The sequence below is a fragment of the Vigna unguiculata genome, chromosome 9 (genome assembly GCF_037176805.1).
Source record: "Vigna unguiculata cultivar grain cowpea cultivar isolate G323 ecotype 2 chromosome 9, ASM3717680v1, whole genome shotgun sequence".
Classification (NCBI taxonomy): Eukaryota; Viridiplantae; Streptophyta; class Magnoliopsida; order Fabales; family Fabaceae; genus Vigna; species Vigna unguiculata.
The window spans coordinates 12830232-12854369 of record NC_140800.1 but is presented as its reverse complement, the minus strand read 5'-3'; the positions used below and the strand labels follow the sequence as shown (position 1 = coordinate 12854369).

General features: G+C 33.3%; 2 protein-coding genes across 29 annotated transcripts; both read left to right on the top strand.

Annotated features, from left to right (window-relative positions):
* Positions 1-2546: 2546 nt before the first annotated feature.
* On the top strand, positions 2547-4011 carry LOC114163380 (uncharacterized). Of its 2 annotated transcripts, XR_014984554.1 has the most exons (4): positions 2548-2794; positions 3101-3227; positions 3304-3611; positions 3700-4011. XR_014984554.1 is itself a non-coding variant. In XM_028047686.2 (3 exons), the coding sequence occupies exons 1-3, from the start codon at positions 2634-2636 to the stop codon at positions 3379-3381; spliced, it is 366 nt and encodes a 121-aa protein (XP_027903487.1). In that variant the 5' UTR covers positions 2547-2633; the 3' UTR covers positions 3382-3896. The 2 variants fall into 2 exon arrangements, 1 of the variants encoding a protein (XP_027903487.1); XM_028047686.2 differs by having other exon boundaries at positions 2547-2794; positions 3304-3896.
* A 927-nt stretch (positions 4012-4938) lies between these two features.
* LOC114163376 (putative pentatricopeptide repeat-containing protein At1g64310) lies at positions 4939-23443 on the top strand. Of its 27 annotated transcripts, XM_028047683.2 has the most exons (10): positions 7829-8282; positions 11399-11427; positions 12119-12181; positions 15065-15260; positions 15357-16114; positions 16226-17075; positions 17459-17507; positions 20133-20242; positions 22617-22725; positions 22854-23443. In XM_028047683.2, exons 4-6 carry the CDS (start codon positions 15233-15235, stop codon positions 17030-17032), a joined length of 1593 nt encoding a protein of 530 aa, XP_027903484.1. In that variant the 5' UTR covers positions 7829-8282; positions 11399-11427; positions 12119-12181; positions 15065-15232; the 3' UTR covers positions 17033-17075; positions 17459-17507; positions 20133-20242; positions 22617-22725; positions 22854-23443. The 27 variants fall into 27 exon arrangements, with proteins under 27 accessions (XP_027903472.1, XP_027903484.1, XP_027903483.1 ...); XM_028047671.2 differs by lacking the exon at positions 7829-8282 and adding an exon at positions 4939-5164 and having other exon boundaries at positions 15357-17075; XM_028047682.2 differs by having other exon boundaries at positions 7833-8282; positions 15360-17075.
* The last annotated feature ends 695 nt before the right edge of the window (positions 23444-24138 follow it).

The window sequence follows — 24138 nt, the reverse complement described above, 5'->3', positions numbered from 1 at the left end:
TTATCAAGTGGGAGTTGTACTGTAGAATTTTAAAAAGAGACACATTTAAACAACTGTGAGGGTTTCTGCAAAAGAACTATAAGTTTGCAAAATCATGATAATCAAAATAATGATTTGTTTTACAAATATATTGTATATTTTGTTCATTAATTACAATGTAATACTTTTGTTTTATTTATATAATTAAATATTTTATTATAATACAATCTTAATACAGATAATATGTTTACTTATCTTAATGATGTTATAGACAGTTCAAAAGAATTGAAAGAAAAAAAAAAAAAAAATATATATATATATATATATATATATTTTTAAATTATCAACCATTATGAAACTATTGAATGTATTCAAAGAAATTTATGTTATATAAAATATTATTTATGAAATAAAATTATATTATTAGTGTATATATATTTGGAAAAAATATACACTTTTGAAAAGGATTAAAATTAAAAGCAAATCAAGATGAGTTGAAATCTAATCCAAAAAATGAGTTAAAAAAAAACTTTTAAATCTAAATCTGTTTCAGAAACTATTAGGCATAATAAGTTTCAATAAATTTTTTGAGATATAAAATTAGCTTAATTATACATTTATTCTCAATTTTGGCTGTTTTTATTCAATTTGATCGTTATTTTCGTTTTGTATTCAATTAAATCATTATTTTCGTCAAATTTAGTCATTTTTACTATAGGTGTTTAAATAGTTAACGCTTGTCAACAGTACATGTCATGTGTTAGCTTCTGTTTTTTTTTTAATTTTAATTTTATAAAAATTGGCAACGTGTCAAGTCATTGTGTCACATGTCAAGTTATAATTGTGTCACGTGTCAATGTTAGTGTCACATGTTAGTTTGTGGTTGTGTTATTTCTTGTGTTCAATTTAGTTCCTATATTCATTATTTTTGTTTAATTTAGTCCTAATTTTTGTTAAATGAATAATTTTTTTCCTTTAAAATTGACACCAAATTTAATTTCTTTTATAAAAATTATACTATTTTTTTAAAATTGAAATTTTTATTAATTATTTTTGAAATTCAATTATAAATTATTATATTTAATTATAAATTAAATATAATTTTTAGATTCAATTGTTAAATAGAATATTTCTAATTTTTATAAATATTAGTTTACTTTTCTTATTAAATATAAAAATTTTATTCAATTTATAATTGAATTTCAAAAATAATTAATAAAAATGTCAATTTTAGAAAAATATTGGTATAATTTTTATAAAAGATATTAAATTTAGTGTCAATTTGAAAGAGACAAAATTGATTCATTTTAACCAAAATTGAGACTAAATAGAACAAAAATAACGCATATAAGGGGTTTCACAACAAGCATACCATAAACGTTGTCTATATAGGAGTTTGATGTATATGTCAAATTTCAAAAAAAAAGAAAGAGAAGAATTTTAAGGGGTGTACTTGAAAAAAGACAACCTACCAATACTTGAAGTTAGAATAATGAAGACAGAAAACAAGACAAGATGTGCAACTTAGAAAAAAATAGGTTAGAATATTTTTTACTAATATATATATATATATATATATATATATATATATATATATATATATATATATATATATGTGTGTGTGTGTGTGTGTGTGTGTATGTGTGTGTGTGTGAGGGTATTTTTATGAATTAAAGTTTAACGGGTACGGGTATCCACGGGTACGGATACTATGATACCCGTACCCGCGCCGTTACCATGTGAGTATCAAAAATATTCGTACCTGCGGGTAGCAGGTATCCATTTTTAATATCTATTTCCTACCTTTTGTGGGTTTTATCCGCGGGTACGGATTTTTCTTACATCCCTACACGTGTACGGTTCAAAAACGTTAACTATTTAAACACGGTTACTAAAAATAACCAAATTAACCAAAATTTGACAAAAATGAAGATCTAACTAAACAACAAAACAAAAATAAAAACCAAATTAAATAAAATCAATAAAAACAAGTATTAAATATGTATTTAAGCTTATAAAATTGAACGTGATATATATCGGTATGATTTGTAATAAGTTTTCATTAGATATTGGCATATAGGAGCGGATTATTTAGCAAACAGAACAATATCATTTAAAAGTTTTTTCTTCGGATCAAAACTACATCGAAAAAAACAAAAAAAAAAAAAGCAAAAATCGTTGGTGTATGTGAAGGACTTGAGTTGTGAAGAGGTAAGTTTTATTGTTCTGATGCTCCCCTTCTTAGCGTACCCTTTTTCTTCACACAAGTAAATCACTCCCTACACCAATCATTTCCATTCATTCCCTTTCTGTACAGATCAAATCGTTTCTAACAATTAGTAAAAAATTACAATTTTTCATTCCCAAAACTGAATGGCCCAATCTTCTGAGCCCTAAGGTTTGTTAACAACCCTATATTGTTGGCGTGAAAGAGGCCTTCTTCAGTTTGTAATCGCATCGAGGCTTGTGTGTGGCTGGAGTTTGCGTGTATGTTTTCTTATTGCGACTCTGTGTGTAGCTTGAACATTACATGTTTGATAGAATGCCAAATCCAGTGGCATGAATGAATTGGTAATCGGTTGGGTTTTCTTTTCACTCATCATGTCACTCGGCTGAGATTTCAGGCCAACATTTGAATTCTGTGACCAATAATAATGACTACAGTCCAGAGCGAGGGGGCAGCAAAAGGAACTGCCATAACTGAGAAAGCATTCAAAAGATGGGGCAGGAGAAGCCCATTTTTGAGATATGGCCTTCCTATGATCTCTCTCACTGTCCTCGGCTCTCTAGGCCTTGCCCAACTCCTGCAAGGCAGGTTAGTAACTGCCCAATAAGCTTTATGTTTGAGAGAAAATAGTTGACGTGTTTAGAATTGTTACTGTGTTTGTTGTATTTTTCACTGTCATTCAATCACACACACACACATATTTTTGTTTACTTTACAACAACTATCTTTAAATTTACGTTTACCACAATTTCTTATTATTTGACTATGTAAATATCTTGTAGAGACAGTGTATAAAAATTTGACTTTTTGTGTTACTCAACCCTTCTTTTTTCATTGCTCATTTTGTTTTACTTCGCCCTCATTCTAAAATATAATGCAACTTTGTCTGCCCAGCAAGGATATTGCAAGGGTGAAAGATGATCAAGAGTGGGAAATCATTGAAACAAGAAAAGCATTGTCTAGGACAGGACCAGTGCATGCGTACAATCCAAAACAGATTTCCTTGGACGATGAGCTAAAGGTTCGTTTTCCTCTTCATTAACAATACAGCGTCGTCTAGATTGCCCATGATTTAATTTTTATTTGTTGTTGGATAGGCTTTGCAACAAAAGGTGGACATTAACAGCTATGAATACAAGAAAATTCCTAAACCAAATGAAGGCAATCAAGACTAGTGTTGAGTTGTGGATTGGAAACAACTTTTGTCAGAATTTCTCATGTACCGTTCTGAAAATAAACTTTTATGGAGTCAAAAGCCAATTTCATCTTGCTAGTGAAGTTGGTATTGCCCTTCATCTTTAGTGTTTTGACTTTTGCTTACGACATTATGGGAGTTGAAGTTGAGGTAAAATTTTGAAATTTGTGTACCAAGGATTTTCAAGTACGGTGCTGGGAATAGCTAAAGGTACTCGCTTGGTTCTACTTTAATAAGGGTGAAAAAGTGTAAATGTTTCTTGTCATGTTTTAGTTTGTCTTTTTTACCTATCTTGCAGTGATGCACATTGGATGTTATAACGTTAATCCTGATGGAGCTACTTTTGCCGTCACAAAACTCAGCACTCGTGGTTCATTTTCAGTGTTATCAAGTAAAATTGCTTGTAGAATTACTGGAAACGGTAAGCGGATTTACTTCTCTGTACCGAAAGTTTATATCTATAGGCTCCAAAAAAAAATTAGTACATTTCTGAAATTACTTTGTAAGGACGTGGTTACTTGTTTGCAAGCGAAGTACAACATTCCATCCATTGTTTAAACTAAAATTTAAAATCCCAACTGCCTCTGCAGCATTAAACTTTTTACTCTCAGGAATTGCATGATGACTGCAATTATGGCTTTAAAAGTTACATCTATGCATAATTTTCTACTGTATTAACTACCACCACATAACTGCAAATACAATGTAGAACACTGTCACATTCTAAAGTCCCCAATATATGTACAATGACCTAGAAAAAGAATTCGCACTATATCTTTGATATTGTTGAGATCCACAACTTTGAGGCCAAGGACGAAAATATCCATACACCACGATAAGTGGTCTCAAAAGGAAACGAATTAAGCTTCTTGGTGAAAGTTATGATCAAAGTGTACTTTTTCCAATGATCCTTGTGACCTAGGGTACCCAGTGATCTCCAATTTTAGGCCGTCTAGATATAAAGTTTGTGGGGGATGCATCCCGCAAAGTATCTCGTCACTTTCTTTGTATATCTCTTCAATGATCATTACTTGAATTACAACAATATCCGCTTAACATCCCAGCAGAAAATGTAATGTGAGGTTTTGCCCTTAGCTATGCATGCTCTAGACTTTTAACAGAAGCATGAGGTTGTATGTGTCAACACCCAATTTCGTCCGAAAAAAAAAAATATTTCTTTGACTTTGATAATAATTAAGAGAAGAGAAAAATAGAAAGAAAAAGTGAACATATAGTATATGCATATACTTTTATTTTTACTTTCTATCTTATTTCAACTTTTTATTTTCTATTTCTATACATATACATATTTTTATTTTCATCTTGTTTTTTATTCTTTTTATTTTATTGTTTGTATTTTATTTTATATATTCATTTTATTTTATTTTATTATTATTGTTTTTTATTTAAATTTTCATCCTATCTTTTATTTCCCTTTTATTATTTTCGTTTTGCTTTTTTAAAAAAAAAAATGATATTAAAAAAATTAGTTAGATGAAGTAAAAAAGGGACAAATTGGAAGGTAACGTAAGTCAATCAATCCTCTATGTCAGTTCCCCTCCAGCAGCATGACAGTAGCAATGCAGCTATGGCTAGATGGCAGCAGGAAGTGACTATTCATTCAAAAAAAAAGAGAGAGCACCAACGGAAAAAAAAGGAGAGATTCATATCTCTGGACATCTCATATAGATGGGCATGGCAAAATTAAAAGAAAAAAAACCATTTTGAGACGTGAAGCCACCAACTAAGAGAGACTGCAAGAGGTAAGTGCTACTTGAATCTGATGATGTTGTATTGTGCTTGAGAATGAATACAATGTAGACATATATTGAGCTTGCATGTTATTCATTTGATTCATTGAATCTGCTTTGTACATTACTACCTTATTATTGTTGCTTAAGTCCACACACCACTCTATTCTTCTCCGTCGCACCCAACATGAACGCCAAAACAATAACCCGGAAACAGATCACCATCACCAACATCACGCCATCTGCTTTCGTTTTCACCAACCTTCATCTGAATCCCTCACTTGCGAAAAATCAAAGAGCAAACCCCCAATTCCAATCCCAAACAGCACACAAACCCTCACATTTCTCATCATCAACCTGGCACAAACCGAAACAGAAAACCAAGAGAAGAGAAACCCCCGCCGGCGGCCTCGCCGCCGGCGAATCGAAGCCCGTCGACGGTGGAGTGTGGCCGCGTGGCGTTCTCAAACCTGGCCGCGTGCGGTCGCGAGAGCGGAGGAGGGATGGTCGCGCGGTGACGAGCCGCGGAGCCCTCGCGCACCAGCGGCATCGCGTTTCCCTCGACGGTGACGGCGAGACCGACGACGATCTTGAGGTGGCTGAACCCGCTGGCGACGGCGTCCGGCAAGCGAGACCACGCGGCCATGGAGAGGATGAGTGCAGCCCCGGTTTGGAACGCGCTAGGGAGAAAGGGTTTCGCGCGTTGCAAAAAAAAAAAAAAGGGTGTGTCGCCGGCGTCGATGGGTGTTGCCGGCGAGCTCCGTGCGGTGGTGCGGCGAGGCAGAGACGGAGGTGGTGTGCTGATGGTCGGCGGCGCGGGCAGTGTGTGCGGATGGGAAGAGGAGATGCATGTGGGTAGGGAAGATTAATTAGGTTTTAATGTGCACCTCCCACCTTAATATCCGCACCCCCTTTGTGTTGCACCTGTTTTTACTGTTTGTACCCTTTCAGTTTTTTTCACCCATTTCAGTTTTTACTCTGCACACCTCCATCCGTACTCTGCGCACCTCCACTGCACGCCCCATTTTTTTGTCTTTGCGCACCCCCTTTTTCTTAATCTCTGCACCTTATTTACTTCATGTACTTCCCACCAATTACTCATGTATCCTTATGTTTTGTTTTCCACTTTCATCCTTCTTAATTAATTTGTTTTTTTATTTATTTATTTATTTACCTTTTCATTATTATTATTTATTTTCGTTTTTTTTTTATTTTTCTATTATTTCTAAAAAAAAAAAAACAAAAAAAACAAATATTTGAAAATTATTAAAAATTACACAAAAAACTATAAAAAATAGAAAAAATCTAAAAAATGAAAAATACCCTCTTTCACTTTATTGTGTCTGTCCGGTCGCTTGCACCGCGTGACACTCATTTTCAAAATACCAAAAATAGTTTTCTTTCCCTTTTAGTGTCTGTCCGACCGCCCGCGTCGTGTGACACGTATTTCCAAGTAATTCAAAAATACAAAAAATAAATAAATAAAAATATAAAATAAAAATATAAAATTTGCAAAAATATAAAAACATCAACATTTTCAAACAAAAGTCTTTTTAAGAACTACGTGATCCTTGATTCTTCGTTGTGAGATACGTAGGAGCAAGGCCAGTCCTTGTCAGGTTCACTTCCAAAAAAGTCAAATCATTTTTCTCAAACTATTTTCCAAATATCTTTTAAAGAACTACGTATCCCTGATTTCTCATTATGAATGAGAATACGTAGGACCAAAGTCAATCCTTGTCGGGTCCAAAAAATAAAAAAAAAATATTTTTGTTTCTTTTTAACATCTTTGTCTTGTTATTTTTGGGGAAAATTAACATTTTGAAAATTACATCAACTTTACATTTTTAATTAATGGTATCGCCCTTGGGCGGGCGCTGTAGGGTGCTAACACCTTCCCTACGCGTGACCGACTCCCGGATCCAAAATCTGGTTTTACGCAGACTTGTCTTATTTTTATGGTTTTCCATAGTTTTTCAGAATAATTATGGTGGCGATTCCCAATTTTTTTTAAATCCGTTTTTCTTTTTTGGTTCGTCGTCCCGTTGCGAATCCGGTTGCGACAGTATGCATATTGAAGACTGTTCTTCGGGTATTGGTTCAAATGAATGTGGTCACCCTTCGTAAGCAGGTGACTACACTTGGTAAACAATTCCTTATCCGAAACACTAGAATTGAATTGAACAGAAGCGGAAATATTATAATTGAATTGAACAGTAATTATTTGGATTCTGCTAAATTCTTCAAGAGAATAGTTCAGAATTTTCCAAAATTCTGCAAAATTATTAGTGATTTGACAGAATTTGCATGAAGCCAGCTACCAAATTCTAATCATGAAATCGTGATCCCTGACAAGTGATGACTCTTGTTGAAATAGACTAAGACAACTAGAACTTGCCTCCTTTGTGCAAGTTAATCGTTGGTCTTTTAGTGGATAGTTCTCTGGTATATTCAAGTTGCGAACCCTATAATTGAGATAAAAAGGTTTCGGTGTGGTCGTTAATGCCCAATCCAAATACCTATATTTTGGCTTTTGTTGTACAGATACCAACACATGGACATACTATTAAACTCTGGTTTTAATATTTGGTTTAGACTAAGTTTAGTGTATGCAACCTCTGGGCAGGTAGTAATGTCATGCCAGAGGTCGCAGACACTAAACTTTTTTGACCCCAATTCTCTACTTTTATCATCTACAACATTATCTTGCCAGTTTCACTTCCAGACATTATAAACCAGTCTCAATCAATTAAAAATCAAATAATTTAATTTTTAGAAAACCAGAAATAAAATAAATAAAAAGCAAAACTAGATATATTATATATATATATATACACGTAACAGAACAACAACAAAAGCCAGAGAAAAAAAATGAAATAAAAAAACAAAGAAAGATATATAATATATTATATATGTAATGATCAGTAAAAGTAAAAAAAATGAAATAAAAAACAAAGAAAGATATATTATATACGTATGTCATTAATTCGAAAGAGGGAAAAGAGAAGAAGGGAACAACGACGCCACTGAACCAGCGACCCGACGGAGCTGCCACGCGAGGCGATCAGAGCTGCCGTGCGAGATGATCGGAGCTGCGACGTGAATGACCGGGGCTGAGATTTCGAAATAGGTCAACGTTTTCAAGTTCGATCTTCTCTTCTTCTTCGATTAGGGTTTTCGAGTTGGGTTTCAATCTCTATTTTTGCTTGGATTTTCGATTTGGGGCATTGGGGTTTTGGTTTGGGCTTAAAATCCGAAAGCCAACAACATGTTTTTGTGTCAATTCGTCTCGTTCTTCGAACTCGGTGACTCGCTCTCGAACTCGCGAGTTTGGTACGAGTCGACGAGTTTACTCCGAGTTCATTACGAGTTTGAAAAAAAACGAGTTTATATGCGAGTTAACCCGTGAACACTGTCATGACTCGCAGACTCGTACGGGTGTACGAGTCAACCCGCGAGTTTGATAACCATGGTTGCAGCCATTAATTTAAAAACCAAAATATCAGAGGAGAGGGTGGACTAAATGGATTGAACTCAGTTGCTAAAACATATTTAAACAAAATCTCTTTGCTGGTGCAGTTCACTCCTTTTAGTCCTACTATGTGAAAGAAAAGAGTGGCATGCTAAATGAAAGTGCTCCTTGTAAATTATAAGAACTACACACTGAAGTTTTGAGAGTAGCAGAGTGTGACTCTTGCAGCAAAACTCTTGCAGCATAAAATGAAAGCAGAGACATGCAAGGATTACATAATAATCGTAAACTTTGTGGCCAAATTATGCGTGCAATGGGTTAGGTGGCATGATGTTTGTTGCTATATTTAAGCATGAAGGGAATATAGTTGTAAAGAACACTCTTAATTGCAAATATGTACTATCTCTAATAGAAATTTAATAGTTGTGATCAATCATTTTTCTTTTTTTCCTTGATTATTGTTTTCTGATCATAGGTTGTACTATATGAAATCCATTAGTTATGTCTGTTACTAAAGGCTTACTTGGATAAAGACTATCAAAAGTCTTCTCTCTCAGGAGTAGAGCTTCTCTAGATTTTTTTCATCTGCTTTATTTTGTATATTTAAATATATTTTACTTAATTATTTCTTCTTTTGGATTGTATTTAGTGAATATTCTTCCTCTGTGTGCTCTCATTTCCTTTTTATTAGCAGAAATGAAGAGAAAACACACTGATCTCATGTACTGGGTGGGAGTCATAACATTTCCTTTGGTTGTCAAATAGGAAACAAAATGGAAAAGAGAAGAATATTTTGTTTATAAAGTCAACTTTTATTTTTCATCAAATAAAGAGGAATCATTATTTGTGTTGTTTTTCCTGTTTTTTTTTTTTCTTTTCCAAATAGACCAATAGATTTTTATGACTAACTTCTGAGTTGCTCTCCATAAGATATGTTTTAGCCTTTTGTGTTCATCTCTAAAGGTGTGATTCTCGAGATTATCAGACAATTATATGTAGTGACTGTTTTCAAATTTCAAATAGAATGTCAATACAAAAAATAATTCCATAGAAACTTCTAATTTTAATCGAACTTAGGAAGCAACATTATTTAGTTGCGCATTATTAAAGCACCATTTCTTCAATTGGCTTACCAGTACTGCTTTTTTTTTCTTGTGAACAAAACAAGAACTGTTAGAATATCAGTATCAAACTTAAATGAGTTAAGGACCAAAGGCCCAAAGAAGATAATGGACTCAATGTACATCATGGAGATCACTTTCAAATTCACGTGATTTCTGTAGTCTCTTTCAAACTTGAAATGAAATTTCTTAAACGAGGCATGGAATAAATTAGTCATTCAGAGTCACAGAATTCCCTCCTAGATTAATAGGTGCACTGGCAGAAACATTTTAGGAGTAGTAGCTTTGAAATTAATTAATTACGAAAATTCACCAAAAGGAGACACACTAACAAGAAAATTGTGATACTACTTTATTGTATATGTCAAAATGTATGAGTTGGTGTGTAGAGTGTGTTCCCTTCATGAACGTACCACCCAAATATGAGTTGGTTATAATAAGCACCTGGATTTTAATTTTTTTTTTATAATTGAATAAATCAGTTTGAACTATTTTCACGTAAGATATAAACTATTTTTATATCTTAGAAAGATTCCCTTTACTTTCCTTTCACCGCACACCATAAACCTTTTTCTTTTTAATTTGCTTCTTGCCAGGCCAGTGTGATAAAATCTTTAGAACTGATAATTGAAATGCATTGCCCTAAACAAAAAGTGTGGCCATTGCACTAGGTTTCTTTTTTGGTGTTAAAGTAGTGGCAGGTTTTCCTATCTAAGTCTTTTCTTCCAATCAATGACTCATAATTGTTGAAATAACGTTGATGATGAGAGGAAAGTGGAGTTGATGATGAATGTTAATAATTGATAATGCATGCATAAATGCAAGAGTAGAAGTAGTACTATGATGTGAGGGCATGAAAGAGTGAAGAACATAAATTAGAAAGCGCTGAAGGAGAGAGACAGAAGAAACAAATCTATAAGCGAAACGATGTGTTGGCTCTCTCAACAGCTGAACATTAAATTGGACAGAGTTCTGAGTCTCCTTTCTTGTTCCCACCATTAAATTGGGCAGCCTCTTTTTGAATTTCAACCATCTTTTAATTAAAACCTTCATACCAATCTTCACATACGTTGCTATAAGAAAAGAGAGACAATACAAACAATTGTAAGTATTAGTGAAACAATAAGTTTGTATATAATTACTCTAATTATTTTATCTGTCAAATTTAGTTATTTGCTTTTGCTTTTGTACTCTACCTACTTGTTTTTATGTTATTTTTCTTTTCTTTCCTATGTGTCAGACAAACGTATCTCTGTTTTCTCCCAATTGCTTAAGCTTAAAAGTTTCTCTACATGATGTGTGTTGAAGTGTCACCTCTATTGAATTACTTTATGTCGACTTATTTAGTTTCTCAGATTGGAAGATTGGGGATGGGGAAATCGAGTTGTTATATTTTCTGATAGACGTAAGTAGAAGGTAAAACACAGAGCAGTGAGAAAGTGAGGCAATGTTTTGTTTTGGTTTGCTGACTAAAATAAAATAAAATCGAATGTCTAATAAATGAGGTTAATATCTTTGATGACACACGTCACCTTTTATGTCAGTGTGCAAACTTTCATGATCTCTTTAAGGAACTTCAACTTTATTTCTGTTTGTCTTTGTTCTTCACTTGTTTATTTTCTCTCTCTTTTTTTCTGTTTTCTTTTTCTGCAGAGACAGCACAAGAAGGGAAGATCCTTTTGGTAAGAAGCAACATTGACTATTGTATAATGCTTCACTCTCCTCTTTTGAAGTTATGTTCATTTATGTCTATTTTCTTTTGAAAATTACGATCATTTCGTTTTTAAGTTACGATAATTTGTTTAGTTCTAAGAAATTATAATGTTTATACGTTTTACATATTTATAATTATTCTTAGTTTTCGAAGGCACGAAGATTTTTCTTTTTTTTTGAAATATTTTATATATGTTCTTTCAAAATTAAACCAGCTTACTTTTAAGGCATGTTTAAACTTTAGTTAAATTCAAGACTCTAGTATTACTCACTACCAAGTCAAGATTCCGAGAAAAAAAAAGCATGTTGGAGGAGCTTAGACACATCACGTGATGGATTTGTAAGGTTTTTATTATTTATTGAGATTTGATTTGAGAGTAACTTTATTCATTCGTGTCGTGTTATTCAATTATTATGTACATATTTTTGGGAAATTTCTTTTATCAGTATAAGGTAACTTTTAAAGTTATCAAAGTCTAATTTAAGAAAGAAAGAAAAATCGTGCTAAACCTCATTTCCAGCGAATGACATTGCATCCAACGAATCTCATTCTAAAAGTATTTGAAAAAATTATTTGATTTAATCGGGAATGTAATTCGTATTTGGATGTAAAAGTAGAAGCATTTTTGTTTTGAAGAGGTTTTAGTTTTTGTTTTGCAGAGGTTTTCATTCTTGGGAAGACTTTTGGATAGGTAATATCGATCTTCTGTGCATCCTTCCAAGGTCAGTTCGGTGGTTACTATACTTGTAATGAATTGACTTCTGATTTAGTTTTCTGGTATGGATCTGATTATTTCTTTCTTCTTTAGCAGTGGTTTATTCATATACTGATGTACTCAAACTAAATCATACATGTTTTTTATTTTCTACACATCATTCATGTTTTAGACTTTGGTTTATTGTTTAATTTCATTTCACAAAACTCACTTTTAAGGTAATAATTTTCTCTCACCCATCTATTTTGAATCTCCATGGTTCGTTTATTATTTTCTTTCAGTTGATTCATAAGGATTCCTATTTATTTTAAGAAATTGACGAGTAGAAGAATTTGGCTTTTCTCATTGTTTAGTAATTTAACTTGTGAATTTTGTCCTTCTTTATCTCATATGTCACTTCTCTTTCGCCACTTTCTTTTCTTCTATTCAATAAAAACTGTTGTTAGGTGTTTAAATAAGATGATGTTATGTGTTTTATGACTTATATAGTAATTCGTTTTGGAGTAGTATTATATTTCATATAAACATTAGATTCTATTTCATGTAAATATTAGATTGAATGAGACTTGTTTTCTGGATGTTTTGGATAATTATATACAGTATATAAGATGATGTTAGGTGTTTTATGACTTATATAGTAATTCGTTTTGGAGTAGTATTATATTTCATATAAACATTAGATTCTATTTCATGTAAATATTAGATTGAATGAGACTTGTTTTCTGGATGTTTTGGGTAATTATATACAGTATATAAGATTATGTTAGGTGTTTTATGACTTATAGTAATTCGTTTTGGAGTAGTATTATATTTCATATAAACATTAGATTCTATTTCATGTAAATATTAGATTGAATGAGATTTGTTTTCTAGAAGTTTTGGGTAATTATATACAATATATAAGATGATGTTAGGTGTTTTATGACTTATGTAGTAATTCGTTTTGGAGTAGTATTATATTTCATATAAACATTACATTCAATTTCATGTAAATATTAGATTGAATGAGATTTGTTTTTTTGATGTTTTGGGTAATTATATACAGGTTTGGTATGTGGTAAGAAGCATAAACGAATTTTTCATAAAAAAAATAATAAATCACTTTTTATACCAGTTGAGGTCATACTTGGTGTAAAATGTGTAATTTTTTATACCAGTTGGAACTATAATCGGTATAGTAAGTCATTTTTTCTTACATAACTTTTCATTTTCAAGAGGACTTTCTATACCGGTTTTAGAAATGGTATAAAAAATAATTTTTTTATACCTGCCATGGAACCGATGTAGAAAGATCAAACCATCTATACCGCCTGCATCTATACCGATGCTAGAACCGGTATAAAAAGCCTTTTTTTAACCGGTATAAAAAGCCTATTTTACACTAGTGATACATAGTTCTAAGTACTATTCACTTAAAAATTATGTATAAATTCTACAAGTATAATATAAATTATGCAATTCATATGTGATTCTATAAGAAGATTATTAAACAACTTGAATGACTAATGTAAATCTATCTCTAACATAATACTACACTTTGGTCTCTAAAGAATGTGAAAAATTGATTCATGGAAATGAGAAGTGTTGTATTAGGATAAATGACTTACCATTAGATAAGATTTGCATAGACCTTAACTTCAATTGGAATTCATCTATCCATCTATCCTTTTGGCTCAAAGATATGATCTTCCTTTTTCTTCTAACACTAAGTTGCATGCAATAACATCTCACACAATTTCCAACTTCAATGTTTGTTCGTAAATGTAGCAGCAAATTGTAAACTCATGCATGGATGCATACTTAATTACTTTCTAAATCTTTATGTCTTATCTCAACAAAATGAAAATTAGCACTTTGTGAAAATTCTACCCAAACAACTTTCACCATTGTACATTGTTTTCTTCTAATAATTCACTTATCAATGGATAATGTATGTCTTTTAAGTAAGGATGATCATGGATCAAATTTTGGATGATCTAAACCAGATCCAGAAAATTGGATCAGATAGTGAATCCAAATATGCTTTTCTTGTGAAATGGTTTGAATTTTTTTAAAATTTAAATCCAAATATTTGGATCAAGTTCTAAATCTAAATCGAGAAATTTGGATCCAGTTTTAATCCAAATCCATTTCTAAATTCATATTTTTACTTCTAAATTAACTTTTTTATAAATCTAATTTTAATTTTAAATCTATATTTTTAAAAATAAATAACTATTTAAGTTAAAATACACAAATATAGAAAAAAGTTAAAAAAAATAAAATATAGTAATAATATTAAAGATTAATGATAATATAAATATAAATTTTTAATATTAAAAAAAAATAAAAATTTTACTGCTCCAACTCATTCGTTATGAACATTATAAATTTTTTATGTAAAACTTGCAAACTCTCTTTAGTCATATATTTACAAGCTCATGTACACAAAAAAAAAAAAATTATTCTACTTGATATGACAATTTAAAATTATCCACATTCAATATTATTCAATATTAATAAGTACAATTCCTGATAAACATCAAAATTTAAAATAAAAGTTCATTAAAAAAACATGAATAGTTCGTGATCATTGTTCATAATATCACTATTCATATTCGTACCAAAAATACATTCACAACAAATATAATTATAATTTCCGATAAATATCAAATTTAAAATAAGTCACTACAAAGAAACATGAAAAATTATTTATCATAATATCATTATACATCTATAAAAGTCCATTCTCGATAAATATACCTGCATTACCTGTTACATGCAAATAAGAATCTGATCATTGAACGGCTAATTTAACAAGATTTCCTCTTAAATTAAATTACATGTCATTTATGTGACTTGTTTGTCTCTCACAATCCCCAACTCCTCCATTAATTATTTTATATTTCAGACCCATGGCCTTCATCTTCTATTTCCTTTCCTCCATCAAATCCTTCACTGCATGCAACAATTTCCATAATCACCTGCAGCTACAAAATGTTCAAGTACTCCAATAGAACCCGTCTCCCTCTTCGCCGAAGGCGCAGACTCCATTTTTGCCGACCAGCGCCTCTGTTTTATGCATAAACACCAACACCACCTTCCTGGTAATCCGATTCTCACCAAGCTTTATTTTTATGCAAAAAAAAAAATAAAAAATCTCATGCTTACCAACTCACAAGTGTTGTCTTTGTTGCTGTCAGAAGTTAACATTGTAATCTTAATGTTCATTCCGTTTGAATGGCTTCATTCCGAACTCAGCAACATTTGTAGGTCCCTCTTGAGGGTGAAGCAGTTACACGCATTCCTTTTGAAGACCCATCTCTCAGAAGACCCTTTTTACGCAACAAAAATTCTCAGGCAGTATGCAGTCAACAGCGACATCAACTCGGCCCATCATGTGTTCGACAAAACTTCCGACCGAAGTGTCTACCTTTGGAATTCCATGATTCGAGCTTTCGCGCAGTCCCAAAGATTTTTCAGCGCAATCTCTCTGTTTAGAACCATGCTTGGGGCTGACATAAGTCCTGATGGTCACACTTATGCTTGTGTTATACGTGCGTGTGCTGACAACTTTGATTACGGTATGCTAAGGCGTGTTCATGGAGGTGCTGTGGCTGCAGGATTAGGACTGGACCCTGTTTGTTGCAGTGCACTTGTGACTGCTTATTCAAAACTTGGTCTTGTTCATGAAGCGCGTAGAGTGTTCAATAGGATCACTGAACCAGATATAGTTTTATGGAATTCATTGATTTCTGGCTATGGGAGCTCTGGTCTATGGGATGTGGGGATGCAGATGTTTAGTGCGATGAAACTTGTCGGGAAGAAGCCTGATGGATATACCCTGGCTGGGTTGCTTGTGGGTATTGTAGATTCTGGGGTGCTGAGCATTGGCCAAGGATTACATTGTTTAAGTCAAAAGAGTGGGCTTGATGCTGACTCTCATGTTAGTAGTTTGCTGGTGAGTTTTTACTCGAGATGTAAGTGTATGGATTATGCATACAGAGTCTTTTGCAGTATTTTGAATCCTGATTTGGTCACATGGTCTGCTCTTATTATGGGGTATTCTCAGGCTGGGGTGTTTGAGAAAGTGCTGTACCTTTTTTGGAAATTAAACATGGAAGACAGGAAGGCAGATACTGTCTTGGTTGCCAGTGTATTGGCTTCTATTGCTCGGACGGCAAATGTAGGACTTGGGTGCGAGGTACATGGATATGCTCTTCGGCATGGATTGGAACTAGATGTCAGGGTCTCCTCTGCTCTAATAGATATGTATTCAAAGTGTGGTTGTTTGCAGTTGGGAATTAGTGTTTTCAGGATAATGCCAGAGCGGAATGTTGTTTCTTATAATTCTGTAATTTTGGCTTTTGGCTTGCATGGATATGCTTATGAGGCTTTTAAGGTGTTTGAAAAGATGCTGGAGAAAGGATTGGTACCTGATGAAGCCACATTCTCTTCTCTCCTTTCTGCCTGTTGTCATGGTGGCCTCGTCAAAGATGGTCGCGAGATTTTCCGGAGAATGGAGGAAGAATTTAACATCAGACCTAGGGCTGAACACTATGTTTACATGGTGAAGCTCCTTGGAAGTTCTGGGGAGTTGGAAGAGGCTTACAGTCTGATCCGGTCTTTACCAGAACCTGTAGACAAGGCCATCCTGGGAGCCTTATTATCTTGCTGTAATTCTCGCGGAAATTCTGAGCTGGCAGAAACTGTAGCACAGCAGCTTTTTGCAAATAATCCTACCGATAATGTATACAGAGTTATGCTTTCTAATATATACGCGGGTGATGGGAGGTGGGATGATGTTAAGATGTTGAGGGATAAAATAACAGGACGTATGAGAAAAATGCCCGGACTAAGCTGGATTGAAAGCAGTTAGCCAGTTGCCTCTCTTTCCTGAAACAGAGAGGATTCTCCAAAAGGTATTACAATGTTAAACGTATATTTGCATATCTTTTGCTTCTTCTACTATTTTGACTTCTTGGAATGCATAGAATTGGTCTTTGGGAATTGTCTTTTAAGAAAAAAGCATGGAATTCTCATCTATAAAATCACACAATCAGGAGTTTCTTTAAAGTCTATGCCTGGTAGAAAACACATTGAGAGTAACATCATTCATTTTCTGTTTATTAGATCAAATTGATTGGAATATATGTAATAAAGGTGTTCATAACAGAGTCCAAAGTAACCGTGCATTAACCAATCCATGTATTTACATACTAGTGCGAACTCATGCCTGAGTTAGATTTCTGAAATAATGATTAAATTCTAATCTCACTTATTTTTAAATTATGCATTTGTTCAGTTAGTTTCAGTGGCTGATCTCACTCAAGTGCTGCCTATATGTTCTCTTGGTATATTTTCAAATACCCTCTTTCTCTTGCTATATTTTTCATATACATGGTTCCGGGGGGTTTTGTTCTATTCAAAGTCAGTTTATGTAAAAAAAATACTTAAACTATGTGACTATGTGATAGGGTATTGATCTCCAACTTTTTTGTCTAACCTAAGATTGATGTTCTTTTTCTTTATACTCTGCCTGTGGTTCCAAAGCTTATCTCACACCTCTAAAGTTCTAACTTTTCCATTTATTTCCTTTCTCAACACTCCTACTAAGATTACATTATTTATAAGAAGCATGCCATTGACACCTAGATATACTCTGTTGGCAAGTCTACAAACAAGCCTCAGGGTAAAAAGATTAGGGTTCAAATTGATCATTGGTACAAACCTATAGACACAGGAAAATCTGTTGTGACCTCAATTTTTCATTTATTTCGGCTTTTAATGCTACCCATTTTTTAATTTAATGTCCAGTTCGGTCAACTCGAACCGATTAAAGAGATCAGTTCTTTGCAAATCTGCAACCAAAGTACTTTTAATCCAAAGCCAAATTTCACATGTTCTAGGGTAAAAAGCAAGATTAATTGTGTGATCTATGAACCCACCCTAATCCCTTTTCTTTCTAGTTCACAATATGCACATCCTTCTGTTCTGATGATCTCACACAAATTGAGCGGAGATCTCAATTTAACAAGTAATTGCACTTGTAGCGTTCAACCTTGTTTGCAAATTCTGCTTTGGTTGATCCCTCCTTGAACTTAGCTTCTAGGTGATAATGCCTCCAAGGAACATCTTGGTGAATTCTACATCCCAATCCTTCATGATCCATTGCATGAGTTTTTTAATTGATATAAGGAAACTTTTCAAGAAATTTCATGATCAACTTAACTTTTATTTTTCTATTTCTCTTTTCTTCAATGATACTTGTTGATGTATTAGTTTTGTTTTGTTCCTCTGATTGATGATGTAGTAATTCTATGAGTGCGAGTGCAATGTAACTTGAGAATGAGAGAATACTGTGATTTGGAAATTGGAACCATTCTTATGTTTCTCTTTGTATTACATTAATGATTAATGATATCCTACTGATACGAAGATAGAACACCATTTGATTGGGTGAAAGGAAAATTGTAGGATTGTTTGTGACTAAAAGCTTTAAGATTTTTTTTTCTGAGGTTTCTATAATAACAGAAAATTTCAATATTAAGGCAGTTTATTTATTTTTTATTTTTTGACTGGGTTGTAAGAACCAATGGTTTTCCGTATTATCCTTGTGCTTTAGTTTGCAGTAGATAAATGATATTCTACCAGATGGCTTGTTGCTGTTACAGGCTTGATAGTTGGCTAGGTTCCCTGTTTTTCATATTTTTGTTAGCTATTATTCCTTTTCATGGTATATGATGCGCTGATTTAGAAAGTTGAAAAGAAAGTTGTGTTATATAATGGGCATCCATATTACTTTCTGCATCTAGGGCGGCAAGTTCTCCGTTAAGAGTTCAAGAGATGCTTTATTAAAAAAAAATACAATTTTTTCATTGGTAATAATTATGATTAGACTAGGTGCTTTCTGAAAAAATAGAAAATCCCTATATTAGCTTTCAGATGTGATTGGACAGACTTTGGTTCTAATAGAAGATCTGCTTCCAAATATGGTGTTTTCATTGGTGATAATTTAATCTCTTGGAAGTGCAATAAACAAAATTATAGGCACCAGTGAGGACGTGCAAGCATGTCAAAGATTTGATTAGTGATTTTTGCGGCGTGGAGGTTGCCTAGCTGGGACAATCACAACTGTGGTATTGCGAGTCCAGACGCGATAGTGACAAGGATGATGGCACAATAGGGGGAATAGACAGGGCGGTGGTAGTACATTGGTGGCAAAAAACGATGACTGGAAAAATAACACCTAAGAACAATGCCAGAAATTAAAAAAAAGATGAACAATTTCCAGACGAAAAATTTAGCACGAGGAACAGAGGGTTTACGTAGGAGGCAAGGATTTAACCTAGCTCTACAGACAATGTTAAAATAAAAGAGAAGTACAGGCAAATCCCTAATGTGTGTAGAGCACACAAAGTTATGTATTTATAACAAAAAAATACAAAGAGATAGGCATAAGCCCGTTATATCTAATAGTTTCTATTAAGCGGACATGGTTATAGGCAAGAACTTATTGAATCCATTGGTGCTACAAGGAGTATGCCCTTTTTAGGGAAAGGGTAGCGGTGTGGATGAGGCCACTAGGGCAGAGAAGCCACCTTCTCTAATATCTTTTCTTTTTCAGAATTTCCTTTACGCTTTATTTGTTTAAAGCTCATATTATTAGTTCTGGTTCTGTATTTTGTTTAATCATCAAGTACATATCTGAGTTTGTATCAAGTATCATTTTCACTGTCAGACAAACAGTTTGCCTAAGGTATCGGCAGGAATTTATGTCCGAAATTATGTTTGACAAGTTGAAGGAACAAAACCCAAAAAGGTTTTATTTTGATACAATTTTCTTTATATCATCTTTTGTGATGATGAAAGTGTTTTGTTGAGCAATTAAGTTGCTCAAGTTTATGGATTGCCTACTGGATTGTGTAGTCAATTAATTTCGTGTTTTAGTTGCTTATTTGGTGGTTTTCTGAGAGTAGCTTGTGTGGTTGCCAAGCATCTTTCATCTCTTTCTGCATCTCATGTCGGCTGTTTCAAGTTTTAGGAAAGCTGTATGACCAACCAATGACTTCCTTTCCAACGTCCCCTTGTAAGTTTTTTTTTTTCATTTTTCTTTTCCCATTATTGACGTATTATGTTATATTTATTGGATTAGATGCTCTTTTTGAATTATTAAAGAACTAGGGTATGAAGTATGATCTTGGGCTGCATATTATCTAAGTGCATTATCAATATTATATTTCATAGTAGTAGCTGGAATTTATGTGAAAATGTCTTATTTCCGAAGTGGTTCGTGATATTTCTTTCCCCTCACTGAACCCAAAACACAAGATTGAACTTGGACAAAATTCAGTTTTCCATATTGCAATGATTGATTGTGTGTGATAGTCAAATTAACTATTATATTGTAGGGAAAAGGGAAAATTAGCACCTTCAAATTTGTCACGTCCCTTTTAGTCCTTGACCTTTAAAAAGGTGTATCTTTTACTTTTACACATTTACAATGCTTGTGAAAATTTGTTTTTCATGTTTTAGTCCTTTTGACCTAAGTATTATTCATCTAACGTTTTGCATTCACATAACAACAAAATGGTGATGCCAATCAATACTTGGTTGGAATTGTTTGAACCATAATCCAGCATGATGATGTTCTTCACTTTTGGAGTGATCTGTTTCTCAAGACACGTGATAGAGCTGGGATCAGTTTAATAAGACCAAGAAACAGTAATCAAAGAAACAAGAAGGTCTTTATTTGTATAAAAAAACTTCCTCAAACCGAACAGTTCTCACTTGAATTGCTTCTAGATATTTCGAGGAACCTAAACCCTCCGACACAAAACTATTCAGTTGTATTCTCCCATCCACAACTACTAACAACTTCCTTTAATAATAGTCTCTGACAGCTGCCCACCATTAATTATTACGCATAAATTTTCTTATTCATTCTCTTATAATAGAAGGTTGTCTTGTTCTATCGAATGTTATCTTATCAACACTAGTTCATCACAGTCAGATTTCCTAATCTCTCTTGTATTCCCAATAGAATTTTTATCCTTCTCTCCTTGTCTTTTAGTTTAACATGTTTTGGTCATGACCTCAAACCAAGAAATAATAAGCTCTACCATCAAATGTATTGTTTGGGGTACTCACACTGTGAAAGGACTGTCATTGTTTTGCACATCAACTGCAAAAACATATTATCTTGGCTGGCGTTACCCTTTTCAACACCTGCCCCATCTTTTTCATTGTACTTAATGGTATTGTCAAAAGAAAGAATCGATACTTGGTTGAAATTACTTGTACCTTAAGTCATCATTATGTTCCTCTTCACTTTTGGGATGATGCATTTCTCACATGTCATCTTGTCCAAACGTTTCTTCACTTTTGTTTTTTTCAATCAGGTTCCTATTATGTCTTGTATTGCAGATAGACTTTTTACCTTGTTTCTCTCCTTATATTTAGTTTCACATGTTTTGGCCATGACCTTAAATAAGGTATTTTTAAACTTTCTATCAAATCTCTCGAATGCATTTATTTTTAGGTTACTCAGATCTCCAAAAGGGTTATCATAGTTTTTTTACCTCAACTTCAACAATATATTTGTCTTTACCGAGTTACTATTTTTTTTGAGACCTGCCCCCTCTCCTTCACTGTACCTGATGATAATCACTACAAAACCTTTGTATAGTGGACCTATTGGTTTGGCTCCAATTTTTGCTTTTGCTCCACCTCCATTGATTACTTGCCAACAACGAAAACACATTCCAGTAACATTACACCTACTCTGTCTCTTCTTTAAATTTTGCGTCTATTCTTAAGTTTACATATGAAGCCACAACTAACCATATTGGTGCTTGGCAATGTTGGATGGTATGAGAGCTTTACACTCCATTGGCATTTGGGAGCTTGTTCCCTTAACTCCTGACACGACTAGTAATGGCTTGGGTTTATACAGTAAAGATTGGATCAAACGGTTTTCAATTAAATCATCTGCTCTAATAGACTTCCTTTAACTTCTACACTAGTTGTATATTAAATATGCCTTGTTACATGGTAAGTTGCATGAAGTTTATCCGTATTAGTATCACGTTTTAGTGTTTTTGGTGAGTCTTGTCTTGTTGTTTGCTTTGTCATTCTCCCAGAGGTTTGAAGTGGTCTCATCATGCCTAGTAGTTTGGCTGTTTTATCTCCGCCTTAATACATTTCACCATAACTCGATGTAAAGTTGATCACTCTATTTTCTCCATTCACTGGCGGTGCATTTATTATGTCATCTACGTTGATGACATAATCACTAGTAAATGACATAATAAAGACTCAAAACTCACCTCTTCATTTAGTTTTAGACAAAAGACTTAGGACCCTCAAATACTTGTGAAATTGTCCAATGCTTTTCTTATTTGCATTACCCAATAAAATATGCTTCGATATTCTGAGACTGATGTTCTTGATTGCCATCTCAGTTATACTTGGGTCCCAATGTCAATCTTCAACAAGGTTAAAGGGGCCGTTTCGTAGGAAAACTCAACCATCTCATTGTCACCATACCTGGCATCACCTTTATAGTTAGTGGTAAGTCACTTTCTTAATTTCACTTGTGATAATCAGTTAGATGTTGTCATTCATATTGTTTGATACATATATATAAGAAAATAAAGGAAATGCCAAAATTACTTGTTACTCTAATATGATTTTGGCAGTATCATGATCATACAAGAGACCCACTTCTAGGTAATGTGGTCTTATGGGAGGAAATTTCGTTTAATTGAGGAGAAAGAAGCATAACATATTTGTGGTTGAAAATTGTGCTACGGTATCGTTTGCATGCAAGTACGTGGCTAAATTAGGAGACATTCAATATATGAAATTTATATGTGACAATCAAGTTGTATTTCTGATAGGCAATACATCAAATCCAATCTTTCTTGATCGGGCCAAACACAGATAGATTGCTACTAAGAAAAAAATCTATTTTAAGAGGAATTTATAAGTGACTTTGTCAACTCTAATGACTGGTTGACCGACATTCTCAGCAAGTTCTTGGAAGCTTTCATCATGATTACATTTTAGCAAGATTGTGCTTTAACCTGGAGAGGAGTGTTATATTTGAAATAATTATCCCCATAAATAAGTGTTGTTGTTACAACAATTTAGGAGTTTAATTATTCTTTTGTATTTGTGATTGATTTTGTTGTACCCTAATGTGCTCACATACAACACAATATTCAGATATGTTCTTTTTTGTATGATAGTTTACAAATAAAGTACCACATAAGTGATTTGGTCGTTATGTTTGCTAGTTAAAAATGCATTACTTGAACCCAAAGACAGTGGGTTTGAACGGTTTGGTTTAGATACTATCCAAATATCATCCTAATTCAAATCAAGATGCTTCTGTCGGTTGAATTAACATGCTACGGAAGCCATGAACACCCTACATTTAACAGGTGCTATTAATATTTAATTGAAAATTTAATAAAGGTTTTTTCCACAATGTAAAGACCTTAAGAATCAATCCAATGAGTTGATGTAGTAGTTAGATACATTACTGTAACACACTGTAGTAATTAGATATATTACAATAACATCATGTGGGGACGATTTATTTAGTGGTGAATTCTGTTTTTGGTCTTTGTTATATGTGAAAACTCGCTAAGCAAGACACTAACAATATCACAAATGAAATGAGATTAATCAATGATTTGATCGGGGTAGAGAAAACTTATGACAACAAGAAGAAAAACCATAAGAATCAAGATACTACTCTTTTAAGTTTAGATACAAAGTGGTTGTTGTTTCACACACATGATGCAAACGTAAAGAGATTAATTTGCGCTTTCCCCTTTATTTTATCGGTGAGTATCAATCGTCACAATTCTTATTAAGTTCCCTGTAAATATTTAATAAATATTATGGTGGAATGTCGATGAAACCTTGCCCAAATGGTCACTGAATTCATCAATAAAAAACGAAGTCAATATCCCA

What these genes read in the sequence shown, in the direction of transcription:
- LOC114163380 (XM_028047686.2), top strand. Translation starts at nt 2,634, where the DNA reads ATGACTACAGTCCAGAGCGAGGGGGCAGCAAAAGGAACTGCCATAACT. An exon ending in GCCCAACTCCTGCAAGGCAG is followed by an intron (nt 2,795 to 3,100) that starts GTTAGTAACTGC and finishes TTGTCTGCCCAG; the next exon opens with CAAGGATATTGCAAGGGTGA. An exon ending in CCTTGGACGATGAGCTAAAG is followed by an intron (nt 3,228 to 3,303) that starts GTTCGTTTTCCT and finishes GTTGTTGGATAG; the next exon opens with GCTTTGCAACAAAAGGTGGA.
- LOC114163376 (XM_028047671.2), top strand. Translation starts at nt 15,233, where the DNA reads ATGCATAAACACCAACACCACCTTCCTG. An exon ending in ACACCAACACCACCTTCCTG is followed by an intron (nt 15,261 to 15,356) that starts GTAATCCGATTC and finishes TGTTGCTGTCAG; the next exon opens with AAGTTAACATTGTAATCTTA.